The sequence below is a fragment of the Mixophyes fleayi genome, chromosome 9 (assembly GCF_038048845.1).
Source record: "Mixophyes fleayi isolate aMixFle1 chromosome 9, aMixFle1.hap1, whole genome shotgun sequence".
Lineage (NCBI taxonomy): Eukaryota > Metazoa > Chordata > Amphibia > Anura > Limnodynastidae > Mixophyes > Mixophyes fleayi.
This window is the reverse complement of record NC_134410.1, coordinates 36,826,570-36,848,037: the sequence shown is the minus strand read 5'-3', so window position 1 is coordinate 36,848,037 and position 21,468 is coordinate 36,826,570. Positions and strand designations below refer to the sequence as shown.

General features: G+C 40.1%; 1 protein-coding gene across 1 annotated transcript; it reads left to right on the top strand.

Moving 5' to 3' along the window:
- The first annotated feature begins 9,207 nt into the window (after positions 1 to 9,207).
- GPR101 (G protein-coupled receptor 101) lies at positions 9,208 to 14,971 on the top strand. The gene is made up of 2 exons (XM_075187300.1): positions 9,208 to 9,314; positions 9,731 to 14,971. The coding sequence occupies exon 2, from the start codon at positions 9,950 to 9,952 to the stop codon at positions 11,213 to 11,215; it is 1,266 nt and encodes a 421-aa protein (XP_075043401.1). The 5' UTR covers positions 9,208 to 9,314; positions 9,731 to 9,949; the 3' UTR covers positions 11,216 to 14,971.
- The last annotated feature ends 6,497 nt before the right edge of the window (positions 14,972 to 21,468 follow it).

Genomic DNA, 21,468 nt, shown 5'->3' with positions numbered 1-21,468 from the left:
TACACTCTGCCTGATATCCAGTGTACCAAACCTCTGCCTGTCTGACTACACTCTGCCTGATATCCAATGTACCGAACCTCTGCCTGTTTGACTATGCTCTGCCTGATATCCAGTGTACCAAACCTCTGCCTGTCTGACTACACTCTGCCTGATATCCAGTGTACCAAACCTCTGCCTGATATCCAATGTACCGAACCTCTGCCTGTTTGACTATGATCTGCCTGATATCCAGTGTACCAAACCTCTGCCTGTCTGACTACACTCTGCCTGATATCCAGTGTACCAAACCTCTGCCTGTCTGACTACACTCTGCCTGATATCCAGTGTACCAAACCTCTGCCTGTCTGACTACACTCTGCCTGATATCCAATGTACCGAACCTCTGCCTGTTTGACTATGCTCTGCCTGATATCCAGTGTACCGAACCTCTGCCTCTGTGACTACACTCTACCTGATATCCAGTGTACCAAACCTATGCCTGTCTGACTATGATCTGCCTGATATCCCATGTACCAAACCTTTGCCTGTCTGACTACGCTCTGCCTGATATCCAGTGTATCAAACCTCTGCCTGTCTGACTACGCTCTGCCTGATATCCAGTGTACCAAACCTCTGCCTCTGTGACTACACTCTACCTGATATCCAGTGTACCAAACCTATGCCTGTCTGACTATGATCTGCCTGATATCCCATGTACCAAACCTTTGCCTGTCTGACTACGCTCTGCCTGATATCCAGTGTATCAAACCTCTGCCTGTCTGACTACGCTCTGCCTGATATCCAGTGTACCAAACCTCTGCCTGACTGACTACGCTCTGCCTGATATCCAGTGTACCGAACCTCTGCCTGTCTCACTACGCTCTGCCTGATATCCAGTGTACCAAACCTCTGCCTCTATGACTACGCTCTGTCTGATATCCAGTGTACCGAACCTCTGCCTGTCTGACTATGATCTGCCTGATATCCAGTGTACCAAACCTCTGCCTGTCTGACTACACTCTGCCTGATATCCAGTGTACCAAACCTCTGCCTGTCTGACTACACTCTGCCTGATATCCAATGTACCGAACCTCTGCCTGTTTGACTATGCTCTGCCTGATATCCAGTGTATAAAACCTGTGCCTCTATGACTACGCTCTGTCTGATATCCAGTGTACCGAACCTCTGCCTGTCTGACTACGCTCTGCCTGATATCCAGTGTACCGAATTTGGTTTGTTTGACTTGGCCGTAGATACATGTGTACACCCACTCCTGCAGCCACCTCTTCTGTCCACAGTGCTGCATCCTGAGGCAGTCCAGTGGACTGCAACCTGCCAGTTCTCGGCAGCAATGTCCATCCTGCCTTGCGGCGGTTCTTGGTGAATACCAGGGAACTAGTTAGACTCCGCACCTCTGGTCTGCCAGTGTCAATCAGCCTTAGTACTGAAGTCCATCTTACCACTTCTTGACAGTCGTGACAATGGTCAAGCTTTAAACACAGAGTTCCACGATAATAAATTATGCTGACATGAGGTGTCCCTTTTTTGACCTATTAACTATTACACTGCACTGACCATACAGAATGGGGAAGAAATAGAAAAAATTGGATGATTGTGTCACTAGAACTTTGCACCACTGTGAAATGGGCTGTTTTGCTGCAAAATTTGATGTGCCCAACATTTTGCTGCGATTATGCTCATTTCTAAACTCACACAGTGCCACATGTAATAAAGACAGCACCAATGTCTCCTCAATCGTGTTTCATTCAGGATGTAAATGAGGCTAATCCAAGTAGTATTTAAGGAGACAAATGTAAAATGTAATAAATGGGTAGTAGTAGCTTAAATTTGGTATGCATTTTAATGTATGAACCTACATTAAATTGTAAATTGTGAATTGTTTTAGCAATATCCCAGCTGACCCCATTGTACACTAATGCATTCTGTTTTTATATTATTATTTATATTATATAAAAGGTTTGCTAAAGAGCTTATATACCAACCATCATAATCACATATTGCTTGGGGGTTTTTTTTTCATCAGCTGGGAGAGGTTTGAAGAGGGGGGTTGGGTTGTTTAGTGCCATAGAGAGTAACATTGAGCAGCTCACAATCAATCAGACTCAACTCACAATAGCACTTAATGATACTCCCTCTTTAAACCTCAGAGAAATTCATGTGATATTGTTTATTCCAGTTAGGTGTACAAAAAAAAAATCAGAGCAAATAAATTACTTAATAAACAAAATAACAGAGTGGGGTGGTAAATGTAATAATATGAGTGCAATAGTAATGTTTTACTTTCAACTCAAATTCAAATTCAGCTACAACACCGCATGAAAAAAAAAATTAGCAACAACAATACACCACAACCTAACAGAATAGTTTAGTATGCACGTCACAGCAATAACAAAACAACAATCTGTAAACAAGAAAAATGGCACCAATTTATGACAAGCAGTTATACAAGTTGTGTCGTTCAGTACCATGGACAGTGTGCATGCTCAACAAGCAAGTTAATTGGATTACTTACATAAAGTAAAAGACATTCAAGTATTATACATGTTACCTTTGTGTTCCAATTATTGACAATAGGTTCAACTGAGTTCACTATTAATTTTTTATAATAATTTGTCATCAGTAACATCTCCAGAGACAATGTACATGCTGCAGCCTACAGTCTGTAGTTTATTTGTTGAGCTTAATGTAACAGTTTTCAGCTTCAGCTGAAGCACAGAAAATGTCACTCCATGCGCACAAGTGCTGCCTAAAATGAAGCTGTGAATTGTATGATGTTTGTATTACCTTGCAGGGCTGCACATTCACAAATAATGTGTGAAATTCCCTTATGCAGGATAAGAACAGGATATTTTTGAACTGTAAGTAATTTTACTTTCAATGTCTGTTTTAAACAGACAGAATGAAACATTCACTTTTTGCATCTGAGATGTCAGTATATAGGCATTTTTATTTAATAATTTAATTTAGTGGCAATGGGCCTGATTCATTAAGGAAAGTAAGGCAAAAAAATGAGTACGTTTTCTCCTAGACAAAACCATGTTACAATACAAAGGGTGCAAATTAGTTTATTATGTTGCACATAAGTTAAATACTGACTGTTATTTCATGTAGCACGCAAATATTTGATAGCTTATTTGTACACTGAAATTTAAAGCTGATCTAAGACAAGCCCTACCACATATATAAATCTGACATCACATTTTAAATTTACATCCCCCTCCAATGAAGCTTGGTTTTGCCAAAGTGCAAAGTTACTCATTTTTTTTTGCTTTACTTTCCTTAATGAATCAGGCCCAATGACTTAAACCAAACATTTGTTGGACTTGTTTATCAATCCTGTACATTGGTATGGAGGTATTTCAGACCATTACTCTATAGAGAACTGCTTCAAGTCATTCATGTTTTTGGACTGTCGTGCTTTAACCGGTCACTTCAGGTTATATCATTATATTTGAATTGGGTAATTATTAGTATTTTGGCTTACCATAGTTTTCCTATTAACACCTCCATACGTTTTATGAGACGTACGTGCCCCCACCATATTCGGATGTACACCACAAGGAAGGGATAATATTTGGTCCTACCATTGTCCTACACTGATCAGGTTATTGGATCCTTTTGTTATGCAAACTTACTCAGCCCAATTTTACCTTGGAGAGATGAGATACTGGGGGGGGGTTTAAAACTTGGTGATGGAGGGATAGGGATGGTTGTGGTTTGGATCAAAGTAGAAGTTGAGAGTGGGAATCGCTATTCCTGTCCAGCAGACTAACCAGGGCTAACAATTGTGTCACAACAGTATGGTAAGGTATCTATGGTGATGCCGAAAGAGGGGAGATTCCATGGCCTATTTCCTGCTAAGTCTAATGACATTGTAAGGAAGCCATATCTAATAGACTTTAGCCAGAGTACTCAGGATTCCAGTCAGCTATGGATACCGAGATCTACCCTACAGTGGTGAGAAAATTCAGTAACTACAATGCTGTGTGTGTGTTATTCCAAATGTTAGTGAGAATTCCTTTGATGTAGTGTTTAAAATATTTCTCATGTTTGGAATCTCCAACTGGCAATATTAGATTCAATGTAGTTCAACAAGCTCAGTGTGATCTATTATCTGTAAACTGTATTGTACTCAGCCCTGGCTTCCCTTAGAAGGGACACCCTCAGCTAATGTTTAGAGGGCTGCCCACTATATACTGTGAGTCAGAACTTTCCCCTGGATAACGTGACAGCATGTTATTTACAGAGTGTTGCATTTAGGTTCAGATTTAAGTTTTTGCCCTACCCCTCTTTCCCCCTTCACTGCAGCAGTGCATGACCTAACCTTGACTGTGTCCCTTCTATAAAACCAAATATATGTATTGTTCAAGTAATTAAAAATGATTCTGGATATGTGCCCACTATCACTGACTTACCAATTCCTAACAGAAGAACAGACACATATCAAATCATTAAAATGGGCGAAGAGGATCAAGGGCGCACGCAGGATTTTTAAGATAAAAAATATAGAGAGCTGCTGCGCATACGGCCGCGCATGCGCAGCAGCTCCATTTCAGCGGCACTGCATTGTACAGCAGCCGCGGCGCTGTCAAAGAAGATGCGGACGCTTCTTTGACAGCGCCGCGGCTGCTGTACAGTAAAGTGCCTCTATGTAGGAGCACTGTTTAGCCCCCGTTCTTCGCGGAGGGGAAGGGTTTTTGTAGAACCAGAAACCACCCCCTGCGTGCGTCCCTGAGGATGGAAAAAGTCTGCTTCCCTTCTAATTTTGCAGCCCTAAAGCTGGGTCTATATGGCCTTTCAGCAAAGCTAGGTCAAAATTGGAAGTCATTTACTACAAGGTCAGGGGTCTGAGGGGTCAGACAGTGGTAAGCAATCAGTGCTTCTCCATTTGGATGCTGTACATGCCGCCAAGAGATAAAGCAGAAGTTAACTTGTGTCCATGGGTTACCAAGTCATTTATGGTTGGTCCCTACAACGCTCTCTTAGAAAACCTATTATGTAAACTCAAAACATTTATTGATATTTTTTGTGATATTTATTTGTATAACTCTTCAGTTTCCTTCTATATAACAATGGAGACATTTAAAAAAATAGCAGTATAAAGGATAAAGGTGTTGTTACCCGTAGCAACCAAATATTTGATTTTACACTGCACTAGAAAAAAAGACAGAATCTGGTTGCTATGGGCAATTCAACATTTATTTCCTTTGCACCGGTTTTAATAAATGTCACCAAGATACACTATAAGTCTGAAATAAATCACCCCAGCGTTACTCTCAATTACTTTGTCATTTTGCTACTAAAACTGCACATACTGTTTCATTAGTTCTATTGCTGGATGCAATTTTCATTAACCTGCCTTTTGTATCAGCTAAGATCAGTTGAATGCCTATGCTTAAATTAAACCAGCAACATGTTTTTAATATGTTCGATAGTTGCCCCTTCAGGTCTAACAGCCTGTATTTATTTAAATTGCATTGTGTGTGATGTGTACAGGTTTGCCTGGCCAGCCTCAATGTATCCCTGGAAACTGTATTCAAATGTTGGAAACTATGATCTAATGACATTGTTGCATGAGCCTGGTATTTTAAATCAGTGGTTTTCAATTTAGACGCTCTCTAATAGCACTGAGGTTATAGAATCATTTTGTTTAGCCAGACTATTCATTAAATATACAATCCCTACATCAGCACTTGCACAATATGTAGGTGTGTGCACACATTGATATGGGAATGATTCATCAGGCACTGCAGAATGTTAACGTGACCACCCGACACTAATTTGCATCAACTAGAATAGAATTGTCCCATATAATTATGAAGAATGATGACGGATCACTCCTTGCCACTCGGTGGACACCCAATACACATGAGACTGATTATAATAAACCATAAACACATTATTTTAAAGGATAAAAACATTTAATATAAAATGAAGCTATTATATATGCAATGCTACAAGCTTACTGCACTACAAAACACTTACCTGGCCAGTGGCGCACGCAGGGGGGGTTTCTGGTTCACCAGAAACCCCTCCCCTCTGGGAACCAACGGTACTTCACAGCAGCCGCGGCGCTGTCAAAGAAGCGTCCGCGGCAGTGCTGTATTGTAGTATAATACAGCACTGCCGCGGATGCTTCTTGACAGCACCGCGGCTGCTGTAGAATTCAGACTCGCTGAAATGGAGCTGCTGCGCATGCTCTCTCTCGCTCTATTTTTTTTTTCCCCAGGGGGGCGGAAACCCCCCCTTCTAAATCCTGCGTTCGCCTCTGCTGGCCATAACGGTTTAATTCTAGCTGTTTTTCCATTGCAGTCATGTCAGGTGCTCCTCTCCATGTTGTTCTGGTTGCCAGGGGCAACTGTAGGCCTGAGCAGGGAAGCTTCGATGTCTATACAATTTTATAATTTGCGTGTTGTATGTGCTATTGTAGCATACGTCGTAGAGTGTGACACAATTGGGATCAATCAGTTCCTAAACTGCAGTATTTCCCTTGAGTGGTTTTTTTGCGCCACGTTTTATCATTCTAAAATACTTGTTTGGAAGATCCATTCAATTTTTATCTTCAACAGACCTGACCAATAGTCACTCCTGCTCCATTAAATGGTGTTTAAAGGCCACAGCAGTACAAATTATAGCCACAAATCTATTCATTATGTATGTGTGAGTTCATGTATTTGTTATTCTTGGTTTAAGATATTAGTGTACATGTATTACACTGCCACTTTTGACCTGTGTGAATTTGGGGCCTGATTTTGAGTTAGGAGCAATTTTGCACCTGGACAAACCATGTTACAATGCAAGGGGTACAAGTTGACATATTTTTTTGCACACAATACTGGCTGTTTTTCCATATAGCACACAAATACTTGAAAGCTTTATTTAACCTCATTTAGAGTCGGACGCAAAGTCCGATTTAGGCGCATCTAACCAAAAAACACTACCACGCATGTGCAGAAAGCACCAAATCCGCCTGCATATTGGACGCAATTAACACTTGCGACAGCTTGCGACTCACTATGAGAGAATGGGAGGACTGCAGAATTGTGAAGGCGTGACCATGTAAATACATCCTAGTCACAGTGAGGCGCAGACGCAACACATGTCAAAACAGGGCTAAAGCTGTGCAGCAGGAATTAGGTGGTGCAAGCGGTTAGCTAGCTGCAGGAACTGCTCGCAGCTCGATAGGGTATTACGAGTGGGACGCAACTGGGGTTTGCTTGCAGCTCGTAATACCCTACCAAGCTGCGGCACACTCCCACTTCTTCACTGCTTACACAGACTTTGCATCCGACTCTAAATGAGGTCCGATATGTTCTCTATTTGGCTGCACATGACATATGACACTGGATCCTATAGCTATGACGTCTGTAATTGCTTGAACTGTGTGTGCAATTCATGGCACTGTCAGACTTGAAATTAATGATAACATAAAAGTTAACATAGATCTTGAGGGTACAAGTTAAGCACAGTTCTTGAGAGTATACACAAACACATGTATTTTGTATATGTGTTCCTTTCTGGGTATGTTATGTCCATTTGTTTCCTAATCAAGGAGTGCAGGTTGCATTCACAGAACTGCAGATGCAAATAGCCATGTGTGTTATCCTATAGGGATGATATATTTCTGTTCTACTTCCTTGAAAACTGTACATGGAAGGCATGAAAAATGTGCCCATCTCTATATCTGTATTACGCACCTATAATCCTGTAAAGGACTACTGGAGAAAAAGAACATTATTCAATATTATTTGTATGGTGGCTATGCATAATTTTGTTTAATAATATAAAATACAAAAATTGAAAATATTTTTAAACACACAGGTGTCTGTTCGAAGTCCACTGAGTGCTGAATTAAATTTCTACCTGTTATGACGTAAATTTTATTGCATCTAAAGACGAAAAAAGCACCCGATGTACCAAAATGAATGTGAAGGACCAGATAAAATTATTAAGTGATTTATTTTAAACTAAACAACTAAGTTCAATTAGGGTAGCGCTACCATTGTCCTAGAAGATGCATACAAAGTATTCAGGGGTGTATTTAATGAAATAGTGCTATCTATGTGCAAGACTATTTTGTAACACGTAACAACCAAATCTTTAATTTCATCTTGTACTCTGCACAACAAACATGACAGGATCTTAGTTGTTGCTATGGGTTACAGTACATTTGTGCACATTGTACTGTTATATTAAATAAATCTACTCCTTTCTGAATAATCGTTGCTTTTTTCTTCAGTACATTGTGTTTTTAATACATTTTACATGACCCTGATCACAAAAAAAACAGATCATTCTCCTTATTAAAATGATAATAATAATAATAATAATAATAATAATAATAATAATAATAATACTTTATGGCCCTTTCAGTCTCCATTTTCCATCAGGTTTGCACTGAACGTACTTTATCAAATATGCAACATAGGTATTAAAATACTTAATATACACAATATTAAAAATTGTCTTTATTGGCAATATTTCATCTCCATGTTTGTAAAGATTACAATCTAGTCATACAAACAAAGATATGCCAGTAGAAAAGTGCTGTGAGAAGTGAGTGCTTAAAATTAGCCAATCTATCCCCAAAATGACAAAGCTAAGGAGTATATAATGAACAGGGGGGGGGGGAGTACTTTTCCAGGCAGTTGTGAAGATTGACGTGTGATAATAATCTGTGGGCTTGTTGGTATCTGTAAGAAGATGAAATGAGGAGCAGAGATTGTGCTGTCAATGCAAACGACTTATTATTATATTACTGGTAAACCTAATGGCAATGTGTGGGATACGTTATTTGCTTCCCAGTGTCTGTTCAGATGGAAAACGTCACATGTAATTAGTCATAGTGTCATATCGGGCACATTGTGTAAATATGTGTCATATTACCGGGTTTAGGCACACATTTGCACTGTCTGATAGAGATTGAGACGTATTGTTTAAACAAATCTGCACTGTACAATGGCTACCGCAAGGGGTTGGAGAAACCCTGCCAACTTCATTATTTAAAATTGAAAGTCATTAGAGAAGGAAATATGTAAAATGTTTTAATGCAGCAATCTGCTGGTTCTGAAAGAATGAGTCTGCTCCCTCTGCTCGCTCAAAAGCATCTCCATAGCTTCTGAGGAAGGGAGCATTGGGGGGAGGGCTGGGAAGGCAGGGGAGAGGAGGAGGAGGGAGAGGGCTGATTTCTCTCCAGCACCACTGAGCTGTCCAAACCACAGAAATAGACACAACGGGGAGGGGGCATGAAGACAGATCTATCATTGTATCACCTTCCTCAGGACTACAGGGGATAAGACAATGCTCATCAACAGGTAAGAAGACCCTTGCAGGTCTTCTTCTTACCATTATTATTGGCAGACAAAGCATTGAGGGGCAATTATTTTTAGGTACAGCCCACAGCCATTAGCACTAGGGTATATATATATATATATATATATATATATATATATATATATATATATATATATAGCCATTAGCGATTATGCACACACACTCACACATATATTTGTGTGTGTGTGTGTGTATATATATTTATATAAATATATAGTGTATATAGACATGCATTTGTGCAAATACATATATACCGTGTGCTGCTTACCATATATATACCATATACTGCCTGTGACACTATCGTTGTATTTTAGGATAGAGTGCACATGTGTCTATTCACCAATCAATGATTTTCACTTAAAGACCTTGATTTTAATGTCTGCCTTCACTACAATAGGCCTTTCTGGAAAAGAAGTGAAACCCCTGCTAATTGGCAACATGTGAAGTCTTGGTGTATCTGCTCCGAGTCCTCCTGATGCAGTGGGAGGATAATGGATGTACACAGCACACACAGAAGAACTCTTTCCATGGCTACAATGGATCCTGTACGGATAGAATAACCCCCATGATCACACTACAGCGGATGGAGGTGTGATAAGGGGCTATATATTTCACCATGCAGAGGCTGGCTGACCGGAGGGCCACCGGGAACCAGAGTCATTTCCCAGCAGAGGAAGGATCACCCTCTATGCCTGACACAATCCTCAGGATAGCCCTCATCATCTCACTGCTTTGTCTATCCCTCTTCGGGAACATTATGCTGCTGGTGGTTTTCCATCGCAAGCCGCAGCTGCTGCAGGTGGCAAACCGCTTCATCTTCAATCTGTTGGTGGCTGATCTTCTGCAGACGGTCCTGGTGATGCCTTGTGTCATTGTCACCTCCCTCCCAGATATTTGGCCTCTGGAGCACGGCCTCTGTGGCGCGGTAGTGGTGCTGATGCACCTCTTTGCTTTTGCAGGAGTGAACACCATCACCGTGGTTTCTGTAGATAAATATTTAGCCATTATCCACCCATTATCCTACCCCACCAAGATGACCCCAAAGAGAGGGAGCCTGCTTATCTTCTTCACGTGGATACTCAGCGCCTTCCAGAGCACCCCTCCCCTTTATGGTTGGGGCAAAGTTGAATTTGATTTCCAAAGCCACTACTGCAAAGTCTTGTGGGCTTCAAGTTATTCGTACACCCTGCTCAGCGCCTTATTCTCCTTCATCCTACCAGTGAGCATTATGTTGGCGTGCTATGGAATGGTGTTCAGAGCAGCCAGGAGGCAAAATGCATTAGTTCACCCAGTTCAGGCAAATGGATGTGACAGGTCAGATGGGACAAGATCATCTGCATTAAACGCACATGACAAAACAAGTCATCACAGACCACTGTACCATTGCAAAGCAGCCAAGGTGATCTTTGCTATTTTATCATCCTACATTATCAGTATGGGTCCCTATAGCGTCCTGAGCATCGTCTCCTCTTGTGCCAGTACAATCATCCCTAAATGGGTAACATCTATAGTCCTTGTCCTGTTTTTCCTGCAGTGCTGTATTCATCCCTACATCTATGGATATATGCACAAGAGCTTGAAAAAGGAGTTCCTTTTGCTACTGCATGGATTTTTTTGTAAGCAGGTGCATCCTCAAAATGCTATAGTAGATAGTTATATTATTCTCACAGACGGCAGGATCTTTCAGTCACACTTCTCTACAGGCCCTACAGTCAAATTCCTGGAGGAAGAAACCACTATATCTGTGATCACCGGCAAAAGTCTAAACAATCTAAAGATAAAAGACAGCAAAAAGGAAATCAGTTCTGCCAATATATCTCCAGAGAAACAAACGATTCAGGAAAAGTCGGACCTTGACTTACCACAACTCATTAGCTGCTAAACTATTGACTGAGTGAAGTTTCTATACTGTATCATGGAGTAAATATGTTGGGATTTCTGTATTAAAAGTGGGTAAAACAAATGTAGCGGTACTGTGAGCAGTGTAACCCCTTAATTGCTGCCAACAAGACTGTAGTGCAAGGCATTACATGTCCTGCTTTGGCAATGAAAGGGTAGAGCTGTTCAATTGTGGGGGAAGCTCTGTCTATCATAGCAGATGTATTAAATTGATAAATTAGTTTTGTATCAAACAGAGACATAGGAAAATTATAACTCTACAATAAACCTGACATTGTTACAAACTCAGAAAGATAAAGGAAATCTATAGTTTTGTAAAATTTAAACGGTGCCTGTAAATACATGGTAGAAATTTGTTCTTCCATAGTATAAGTGCTACATTTTATTTTTCTTTATTTTATCCTTTATATGTATGTATTTATGTGTTTTTACTAATTAGCAATGTCTTTATGAAGGAACATTTAATTTCAAACCAGACATGATTCTCACATCAAGTTTTCACTTAATAATCTGTACTAGTTGTAGGATTATAAGGGCTCGTTTAAATGAGCATCTAGCAAAAATGTATTCAGATTCCAAACACAGTGTGACATGACAAAACTACTCCGATGGTCGTACAGGAATTGGGATAATTAATCCCCGTGTCTGCACACGTCTGCTGATCACAGCAAAACGCTGGCAAATCGTGGATGCACAATTTTTAGTGTTAGGAGCTCACCAGCAGATTACGCAGTCCGCAATCTGCAACATGAGCAGATTGTTACCATAACTCATCTGGATGAGCTCCTAAACCTGCTTTTAAAGAAAGAGAGAAAGCGATGCAAGCATGAAAATACTGCAGGTAATGGGATCATTGTTTCTAGTGCCCACATACATCTGCTGTTCACACAACACTGCGGGAAAACTCTCATGTGTCAGGAACCTTGACCTCAATACCTGCAAATATCTATTGTTCCCAGCAGTGTAACCCACATGTCTAAGCAAAACACTGGGAAGCCAGATATTTTGGTCTGGGCTCTTATATGAAGAACAGATGAGCATAAGTAGCGGTGTAACTACTGTGTAACAGATGTGGGCCATGCTCTCTGGATGCTCTTGCCCTGCGTTTCTAAGCGGAGCATGGGGCACGGCATCCCCAGTGGAGTTCAAGAGAGCAGAGCAGGGGTGCGGAGCATAGATGTGAATCTCTGTGCTGCCCCCCTAGTTACACTTCTAGGTACAGGTACTCTTATCAATTTTCCTGGTACGTGCACAATTCTCCATTGTGTTATTCTGAAAGTCGGTTACACCGTGTGAACTGTAGACTCGAGCAGTCAGCGGAATCAATGAGCGCAGAGCCCGCAGTATTTTCTAAGCAGTTTGCTTGTGTCGTATTTGATTTAGTTGGCGTGAGCAAATCGTTTTGAGGTGCTCATGCGAATGACAGGCGCACTGTACCCATGCGATCTGACAATTATAGTGTTAAAAACAAAACTTGCTATGAAAAGTCCATTGCGCAGGTTTGCACTGAATAAACATAATATCAAAATAGCTGTATAGAGTGGAAATTTCATTACAGTAATCTTTGAATTACTTGTTTAAACTTTTAACTTTTTTTATCTGCTTTAAACTTTTGGTTATTTCAAATGCTGAACTATGTATTTACTTGCTATTTAGCACAGGGCCAGGTTGCAATACTTAATATTGCTTAAATGTGATCCCTCTAAACTGCAGGCACTGAGAAAGAGTCACTCAATATCAACTTTCCCTGCACAATGGACTTTTTTTTTAGCAGTTGGTCGCAAAATAGGAGTAAATTACTCTAAAAGAGAGCAAAAAAAATAGAATATTTCTGCCCATGTGCAGAGCCATACAGATCTGGAGTTGCATCATCTGTACTTGGCCAACTTTAGAACGCCTCTTCCCTCCCTCCTCCCGCCTCTCCAGGCGCAGGTCGTTATAATTGCCAGAATCACAAAAGGCCGCATAGAGGTATATGTGTGTGCCCTCTTTCTGGGCATGTACTAAGTGATTTCACACAAGATACGCTATGCAAACTGGCGTACATCCCACTCTACATCAGTCGTAATATGTCATTCATTTGGTGCCACTAATAAGCTTGGCCTAAGTTAACCAGTCCTGTTTTAAGTGAGATATTTCTGAAACAGACACAAAAGAAAAAAGCATAAAATAAAAAATATTAAAACAAACACTAAAGGGCAGATTAAATTAGCTTGATGTTCTGAGGAACATTACAGCTACAAATTGTTACTGTTTATATGGTGAAAAGTTACACTCACTTTTGCTTGCGTCACTATTTGGCGCAAGCAAATATGAGCAGATATTTCTTTAAAAAAAAATCGCTGAGTAGTGTCAGTGCCCATTCCGGGACACTACTTGCCGATTTTTTTTACAATTGAAACTGCCCCTATAACTTGTAAAAATTTAAAGGGGACTTGTCTTCAAATCACATTCTCCAAATCATAATAAGATGATCAGCCGACATTTTTATTTTTCTTCTGCAGTATTTTGACAATCAACATTTAGGGCTAGATTTACTAAGCTGCGGGTTTGAAAAAGTGGGGATGTTGCCTATAGCAACCAATCAGGTTCTAGCTGTCATTTTGTAGAAGGTTCTAAATAAATGAAACCTAGAATCTGATTGGTTGCTATAGGCAACATCCCCACTTTTTCAAACCCGCAGCTTAGTAAATCTAGTCCTTAATCTCAACTTCTTTGCAGCATTAGATAGCCCATACAGCTGTTATACAGAGAGTTGTAACAAACTATTGGGATTATTATTGTCTGTGGACTTTCTTTTATGGATTTAAGTTTAAAGGATAACTCCACCCACAACTAAAAATTTTGTTCTTTGAGAAGTTTGGTGAACTACAAAATGAATGGTTACATACTTTCCACACTCTGTGAGTGGGTGTCTAATTGTCCCACATTTCACTGCATCCTCCTCTTCCCACTTACTGGGCCTGAGTCATTAAGAAGATCAAGGCAAAAAAAGGAGTAAGTTTGCTCCTGAACAAACCATGTTACAATGCAAAGGGTGTAAATTTGATTATTATTTTGCAGTTAAATACTGGCTGTTTTTCCATGTAGCACACGAATACTTGATGGCTTTATTTTTACACTAAATTTTAAGTTGATCTTGGACATGCCCTACCTCAACTATAAATCTGTCCCCAAATTTAAAATTTACCTCCCCTCCAATGCAATATGGTTTTGCCAAGGTGCAAAGTTACTCATTTTTATGCTTTGCTCTTCTTAATGACTCAGGCCCCTTATGTTTAAAGCAAACAGAGAGGGTGTAGTTTCCCTGTCCCATGAACTTCCCATTCAAGGGGGAGGGGCATCAACACCCGCTCGGAATACAATGAACAGAGCATGGAAAGTAAGTAAATATGTGTTTTTTTTTATTGTATCTGATCTATCTCCACCCAAAACTATTTGTTTTATTTTAGGTGAAATTATCCTTTAAATTATTTTTATCATAAATTCCCTTTATATATGAAATAGAGAATAGTTGCCGTCAATAAATTCTACTCAGACTTGTGTAATCTGCGGCTCTTCAGCTGTTATGTTGTCGGTTATAGTACAACAGTGAGAGACCCAAAGATTGCATGTCTTATGGCATTCAGACTGCTTTTGTATGCACTTTATACTTAAACAAAATTTAGAAGTGTAACCTACAGGAAATATACAATTTGTACTGAATTATTCAATAAACAAAGTATCTGATTTACCAAAAGCTCTGGAAATTGTGCCCAGAATAATAACAAATGCAATATATGTTTTGTGGAGTTTGCCTGTAACATGGTATCACAGCATGGCAAGTAATACTGGGCTCAGGGGCAAACGCAGGATTTGTAGAGGGGGGTTTCCACACCACACCGCCAGTGGGCGTGACCAGCATGCATGGGGGCGTGGCTATAATTTTAGACAGTGGTTGGCTTCTCTCCAACTCTTCCAATCCCCATAATTTAAATGGGCAATGCTGCGTGCACTACTGTTAGGTGCACACAGCTCTCTCTTTTCATGCAGAGCCGTGTGAAGCGTGGGCAGGGTCCAGCCACCTCAATTATACAGTTTCCCAGGCTTGGAGGGGGGTTTCCAGGCACTAGAAGCCCCCACCCCTCCCCCTCGGTTTGCCTATAGGGCTGTAAATTAAATTTTTATTTTTGTTTATTTGCATAGTGCCACCATATTATGCTGCACTGTACAGAGAATATTAAATCAATCCCTGCCCCACTGGAACTTACAGTCTAAATTCCCTACCACACAATTGTATGCACACTGGGTCCACTTCTGTCTGAAGCCAATTAACCCACCAGTAGGTTTATATACTTTGGGATGAAACCGGAACAGCAGGAGGAAACTCACACAAACTTGGGGAGAACATGCAACCTTCACACAGATGGCGTCCGGGAATTGAACTCGTGCGCTGTGAGACAGCAATGCCAACCACTGCACCATTGTGCGGCTCCACATATAATAAAATAATTTTAAAAACATCAACATATGCCCTAATGATGTGCTTGTAGTTTATGGCTAATTTCAGATTATATTTTCTTGCTGGCAATAATGGTAGCGGGATTGGCAAAGGGATTGTTCAGACAAGCACTTTGGCAGATTTACTCACATTCCAGAGGGAAGACTACAGGCCTGATTCATTAAGGATCTTAACTTGAGAAACTTATTTCAGTCTCCTGGACAAAACCATGTTACAATGCAAGGGGTGCAAATTAGTATTCTGTTTTGCACATAAGTTTAATACTGACTGTTTTTTCATGTAGCACACAAATATCAACTTTAAATGTCAGTGTACAAATAAGCTATCAAGTATTTGTGTGATACATAAAAAAACAGTCAGTATTTAACTTATATGCAAAACAGAATACTAATTTGCACCCCTTGCATTGTAACATGGTTTTGTCCAGGAGACTGAAATAAGAAGTTTCTCAAGTTAAGATCCTTAATGAATCAGGCCTTACATGAGTAAACCTCTCTGAAATTTATGCATTTTTCAGTATTACTGTTCCCAGTGTCTGCGCCTCTTCTGATCACACCAGTGCCAGTGTAAATCGTGGGTCAGAGCAATGCTCTTGAAAATTATTTTTACATAATTTTGCTGAATTTAAGTCCTACTCACGGTTAAGTTATCCTGATAACCACACGATATTCAGACCAGTTTACTCACATCCCGTTCTGTCTAGAGTGGGTATGACAGAGTGCTTGTCTAAACGAGCTGTACATTCAATATACAGATAATGTTTAATAAAAATCAGGTAAGATATAGATCTTGAGGGCTATTTACTAACCTACTTTAAAGGTGCTAATTTGCACTAAAATATTAGCAACTAATCCGACATTTGCTCTATTTATTTAATTTACACTAGACAGATAAACATTATTTGTTCATTGGTTGGTTGCTATGTTTTTACTGCAGATTTGCTTCTGTAAGCATTTCTGACCATGCAAAAATTTAATGCAATGCAAATACTCTTTTGCAACGTCATGTGAATACTTTTGCAAATATGCACCATGGTAAGTGCACAAGTCTGCAGGTGAAGATGGCAGCCTCTGTATGGGTGCACAATATTACAATATTGCATTGCTTGTCGGAAGGATGGACAGATCAGAGGAGGTCTTTGCTGAGTGCAGACAAGGTGCACATCTGGGTCTATTTTTGCATCCATGTGCAAAAATGAGATTTCGTAGTTTTTTTTACAAGATTATTACAATGAGATAACGGGGTGGAGAAGGTACATAAAGGGGGAGTACCCTACTTTATCCCAGCAAAAAGACTTTGGGGAATATTTATCAAGTGATGGTTATGAAAAAACACAGATTCTGAGCGGTTTGCTATCATTTCTTAAAACGGCAACTTTATTAGCGACACACCCCGTTGAGCTTTGCCTTTAATAAAATTGGCGTATTAAAAAAATGACAGCACACCACAGGGAAGCTGCGTTTTTTCCTAACCCCTGCTTGATACATATACCCCTTTACATGAGATGGGGGAGATTGGGCCTTGTCCTGTACTTTTAATGGGACTCATTTACTACCTTCCAGCTACAGAAAAGTGTAGAAAAGTGAATTTCTAGCCACTAAAACGTAACACACATGATAAGGCGAGGCCCCAGTGCCCCCTACTCTCATTTAAAAACAAATTAAAATATCCAACATTTTTTTTTAGGAGAAAAAGTGAAAGTTGAAATGAGTAAAGGGGGTGGTCCTAACGTGTTAGTCCGTTGGGCTTAGCGGCAACGTTGCATTTTTATCACCATGCACATTTTCAGGTGGATCTGATTTTACGGAGGTGGTTCCAAGGATCGGGATCTGGGTGCGCACCTTGAAATGTGCTAAGCGGACAAATAGGTGCAAAGAAAGAAGTAGCAAGTAGTGTGGGTCCAGATTTTCTGTGGTCTTTAAATAAGTGTTTCTGGATCTAGAGAACCATAGAAGCTGTGTAAATTATATGTGCCGGTAATTAAATGGGTAGATTGATAACCCTGCATCATACAGCAGGATCCAGTTTAAATGCCACTCATTATTAGTTGTCTGAGGACAAAGCAGTTGGCACACATACACTTGACCCATTTTTAACCTTGTAAACCAAGGTTTGATTCCATAATTTTATTTACTATTTCTTTTGCTGTGGGAAAATGATTATTTTGAGACAATAATTTTTGGCAAGTTTAGGTAAATATAAGTTGTGCTTTTTTGTGTTTTTGACCTGCTGATAGGTAAAAGTAACTTATCTATAAAGAAGGTTGTCTATCAAATTATCTTCTAAAAACTGCAAAGAGCTGTGTTTATCTGGATATTTTTCATATATTAATATGAGGGAAACTGTCGTGTTGAGTGCACTATCAAGGTTAATACAACAGAGTGATAAGGAATGTGTAGCGCAGGAGTGTAAAGGTTATAATCTTCAGTATGCGATGTGTATGTATTCTCGGGCCCCGGTAAAGTTGATTTTGTTTAATTTATTGCACTACAAATTAACCTAGCTCTGCACATACAGGAAAATACACTGTACTATTATATCCAGCATGATGAATAGCTATGGCTTAGAGAGAAAGTAATGTATAGAACAGGTGCAGGTGCACATTTTAAAGGATAGTGCCATCTAAAATGTAGTTTTTTACCCAACTGGCATAACAGTGGGAATATGTGCCAGGTTTCAAGAAGTTAACCCTACAAGCGATGCAGTGGTTCTTGTCCAGGCATTGAGAACCAAATCTTCTGAACTATGGTGCTCCCTTGTATGGGACTTCCAAGTTCTTAGGGAGACGGAGGGGGGTGAGTGAAAAAATACATTTAAGATGGAATTAAGTAACTCGTCATCACGGGTCCTTACATCATTCAATCAGAAGCCCTGTTGGAGAACATAATATCTCCACTAACATCCATCCCCATGTTTGCCTCATTAGCGCTATAGATCAGAAGGAGGGTGGGCAATGGAGACTGTCAGCTGTGTGGGCAGAAGGTCGCACAGCTCGTTAGCCAAAGATCTCCAATTGGGCTTCTAATTAAAGCCCTGCACAGCTGAGAGGGAAGGAGGCCGAGGGGTCATTGTTAGGAAGGTTGTTTCATCATCATGCCACATCTTGTTTCATATGTATACCTAGTAATCCAAAACAATGATCATTTTACATTACTTGTAGAATACACGTATTCCTTTTAAGTATTTATTTTCTACACAATATCTGGGAGAGTTTGCAGGCCACAGAGCTCTAATAGGTTGGTAAGAAGGAGTTGGAAACAGAAATGGTCTAGAGAAGCAATTTTTTTACATATATGCTTACGTGTGTAGCTATTTTATGTTCTTTGAATTCTTTACTTTTAATATAGAAGACAATTGGACATGAAGGATATCGTGAATGGTTTAAACATGGTCATAGATGATGGTACAGTACGATTGCCAGTGTTGTCTTTTGTTACCAGAGAATTATAAGAAAAACATAATTATAAGTAAACTTGCTCAAAATTAATGTGTGCTGAATAATACTTGATGGAAAAGGTATTTTGCTGGTGTGTGGGGATCTCTCTGTATTACAAGTGATACAGCCACACACAGTGATGTATCTATAATGGGTGCAGGGTATGTAATGCATACAGGCCCATAAATCACCTCATGCCAGCCACATGCATCATGGGTCCACCCTGCACCCATGGGGTGGGCCCAGCACTACCAACGACATATGAGCTCCTATTCACTGATAGGCCGGCTGCACAGTGCGCTCAATGCCTTTTAGTGACTAGGAGCCGTCACACGACATCAAGGAGGAAGCAGAGAGACGACGAGGGATACCGCTATGCATTTAAGGTAAATGATTGAGGTGAGGGATTGGAGCTCAGTTATGAAAAAATGTTAGCAGAATCTGTACCATTGTTTTATATAAAAGAAGCCTGTTGTAGCATACTTTGGTGCAACTAAGGGAACTTAGACATTGCAGTCCTCCCTGTACTACACTAAATCAATAATACTTAGCCCATATCTTTATTTCTACATGTTTTAACAAGTAACAAGTCACCTTTCCAGTGTGCTGGTTGATACCATCACCCTAGGAGGTGTGGTCCCTCAAGTGGTACAGTCCGTTCAAGTTTGCACTGTGGCCAGCTAGATTCAATCATACCGCCAGAAACCCTTGTAAAGTATAGTACAGCAGTTTTTTGTAGATATTGTTGTCCTGGTTCTTTGTAGAGAACTTATATTGTTTGGGTTTGACATGATTACATGGATTTGACTATGAAATAAGTGTCAGAAACTTTTTTCAAACGATTGATTGGCAGGGAGGGGTTAGTGATTGTGAGCTGGGGCAGCAATGTGGCTTAGTGGTTAGCACTTCTCTTCCTCACAGCACTGGGGTCATGAGTTAGATTCCTGACCATGGCCTTATCTGTGAGGAGTTTGTATGTTCTCCTCGTGTTTGCGTGGATTTCCTCCAGGTGCTCCGGTTTCCTCCCACACTACAAAAAAAACCTACTAGTAGGTTAATTGGCTGCTATCAAATTGACCATAGTGTGTGTGTGTGTGTGTGTGTGTGTGTGTGTGTGTGTGTGTGTGTGTTAGGAAATTTAGACTGTTAGCTCCTATAGGGCAGGGATTGCTGTGAGTTCTCTATACAGCGCTGCGGAATTAGTGGCACTATATTAATAGCTGATGATGATGATGAGGGAGTGGATTGAGGGAATACAGTAAGGAGTTAATGATAGTGGGGTTAAGAAAAACCTATTAATGCTAGTATTATTCTCTTGAAGAAATGCAGCTATTTTATACACCTACTTGTCACAATCTGCCTCCGTCTGTAGCATCTCCCTATAGGATGCTGCTTGCCTTCTGCAGCTTCTGTTTGATTAGAACTGTTAGTCTTTGCCGTGGTTATGTGTCTGGATGCAATACCTTCATGCCGCCAGAGGTGCTGCTCTTCCACTATGGACATTTTCACCCACTAGTTGGAGTTAATCTCTGCTCCTTGTTAATGGTACACCTGTGTCTCTCATTATTTAGGTCTGTTCCTTCACATGCACCAGGCTGGTCATTGTTGTTGTTATATGTTGCTGTGCTGTTGCTTGTTGTGCTCCTGGTTCACCTGTTCCCTGGGATTTCTACAAACTACCTGTTCACCTGCATCAGCTGTGATCCTGTTTCCTGCCTTCTGCATCTCCCTGAGACCCCTGTTCTATATTATCTACACTATCTGGTTTGCACCATTCTGCATTTTCTGGAAACATATCTGCAATAAATATCATGTACTTCACCATATTCCGGGCTCCTTAACTGTAATATTTTTTTTTGCATTGAAAAGTGACACTACTTAGTTAAGCACCTTGAAATGATTACTTTGAGCTCCATGTCAGCAGCTATGGTTTACTTAAAGGGCCAAGCCACTTATAAACATGCTTATAAGGTGGAAAGACTTGTTACATTCTGAGAAGAAATGAATAGCTAACTTAATGCTTTTATAAATGAGTATAAAGAGGAACTATTCTGGAAAATAATATTTGAATATATTATTTATTCCTGGTCAGCCATTTAAAACCATACACATGAATTAATCAGGCTGCATTGCAGCATTAAAGTTACCATGTGGAATTATGTGCAATCATCATGTTATTGATTCACTATCCCAATCTTCCTTTTGAATGTTACTTTCTTGTTAATGGTGATCAATCAAGATACTGATATCACCATCATCATCACCATTTATTTATATAGCGCCACTGATTCCGCAGCGC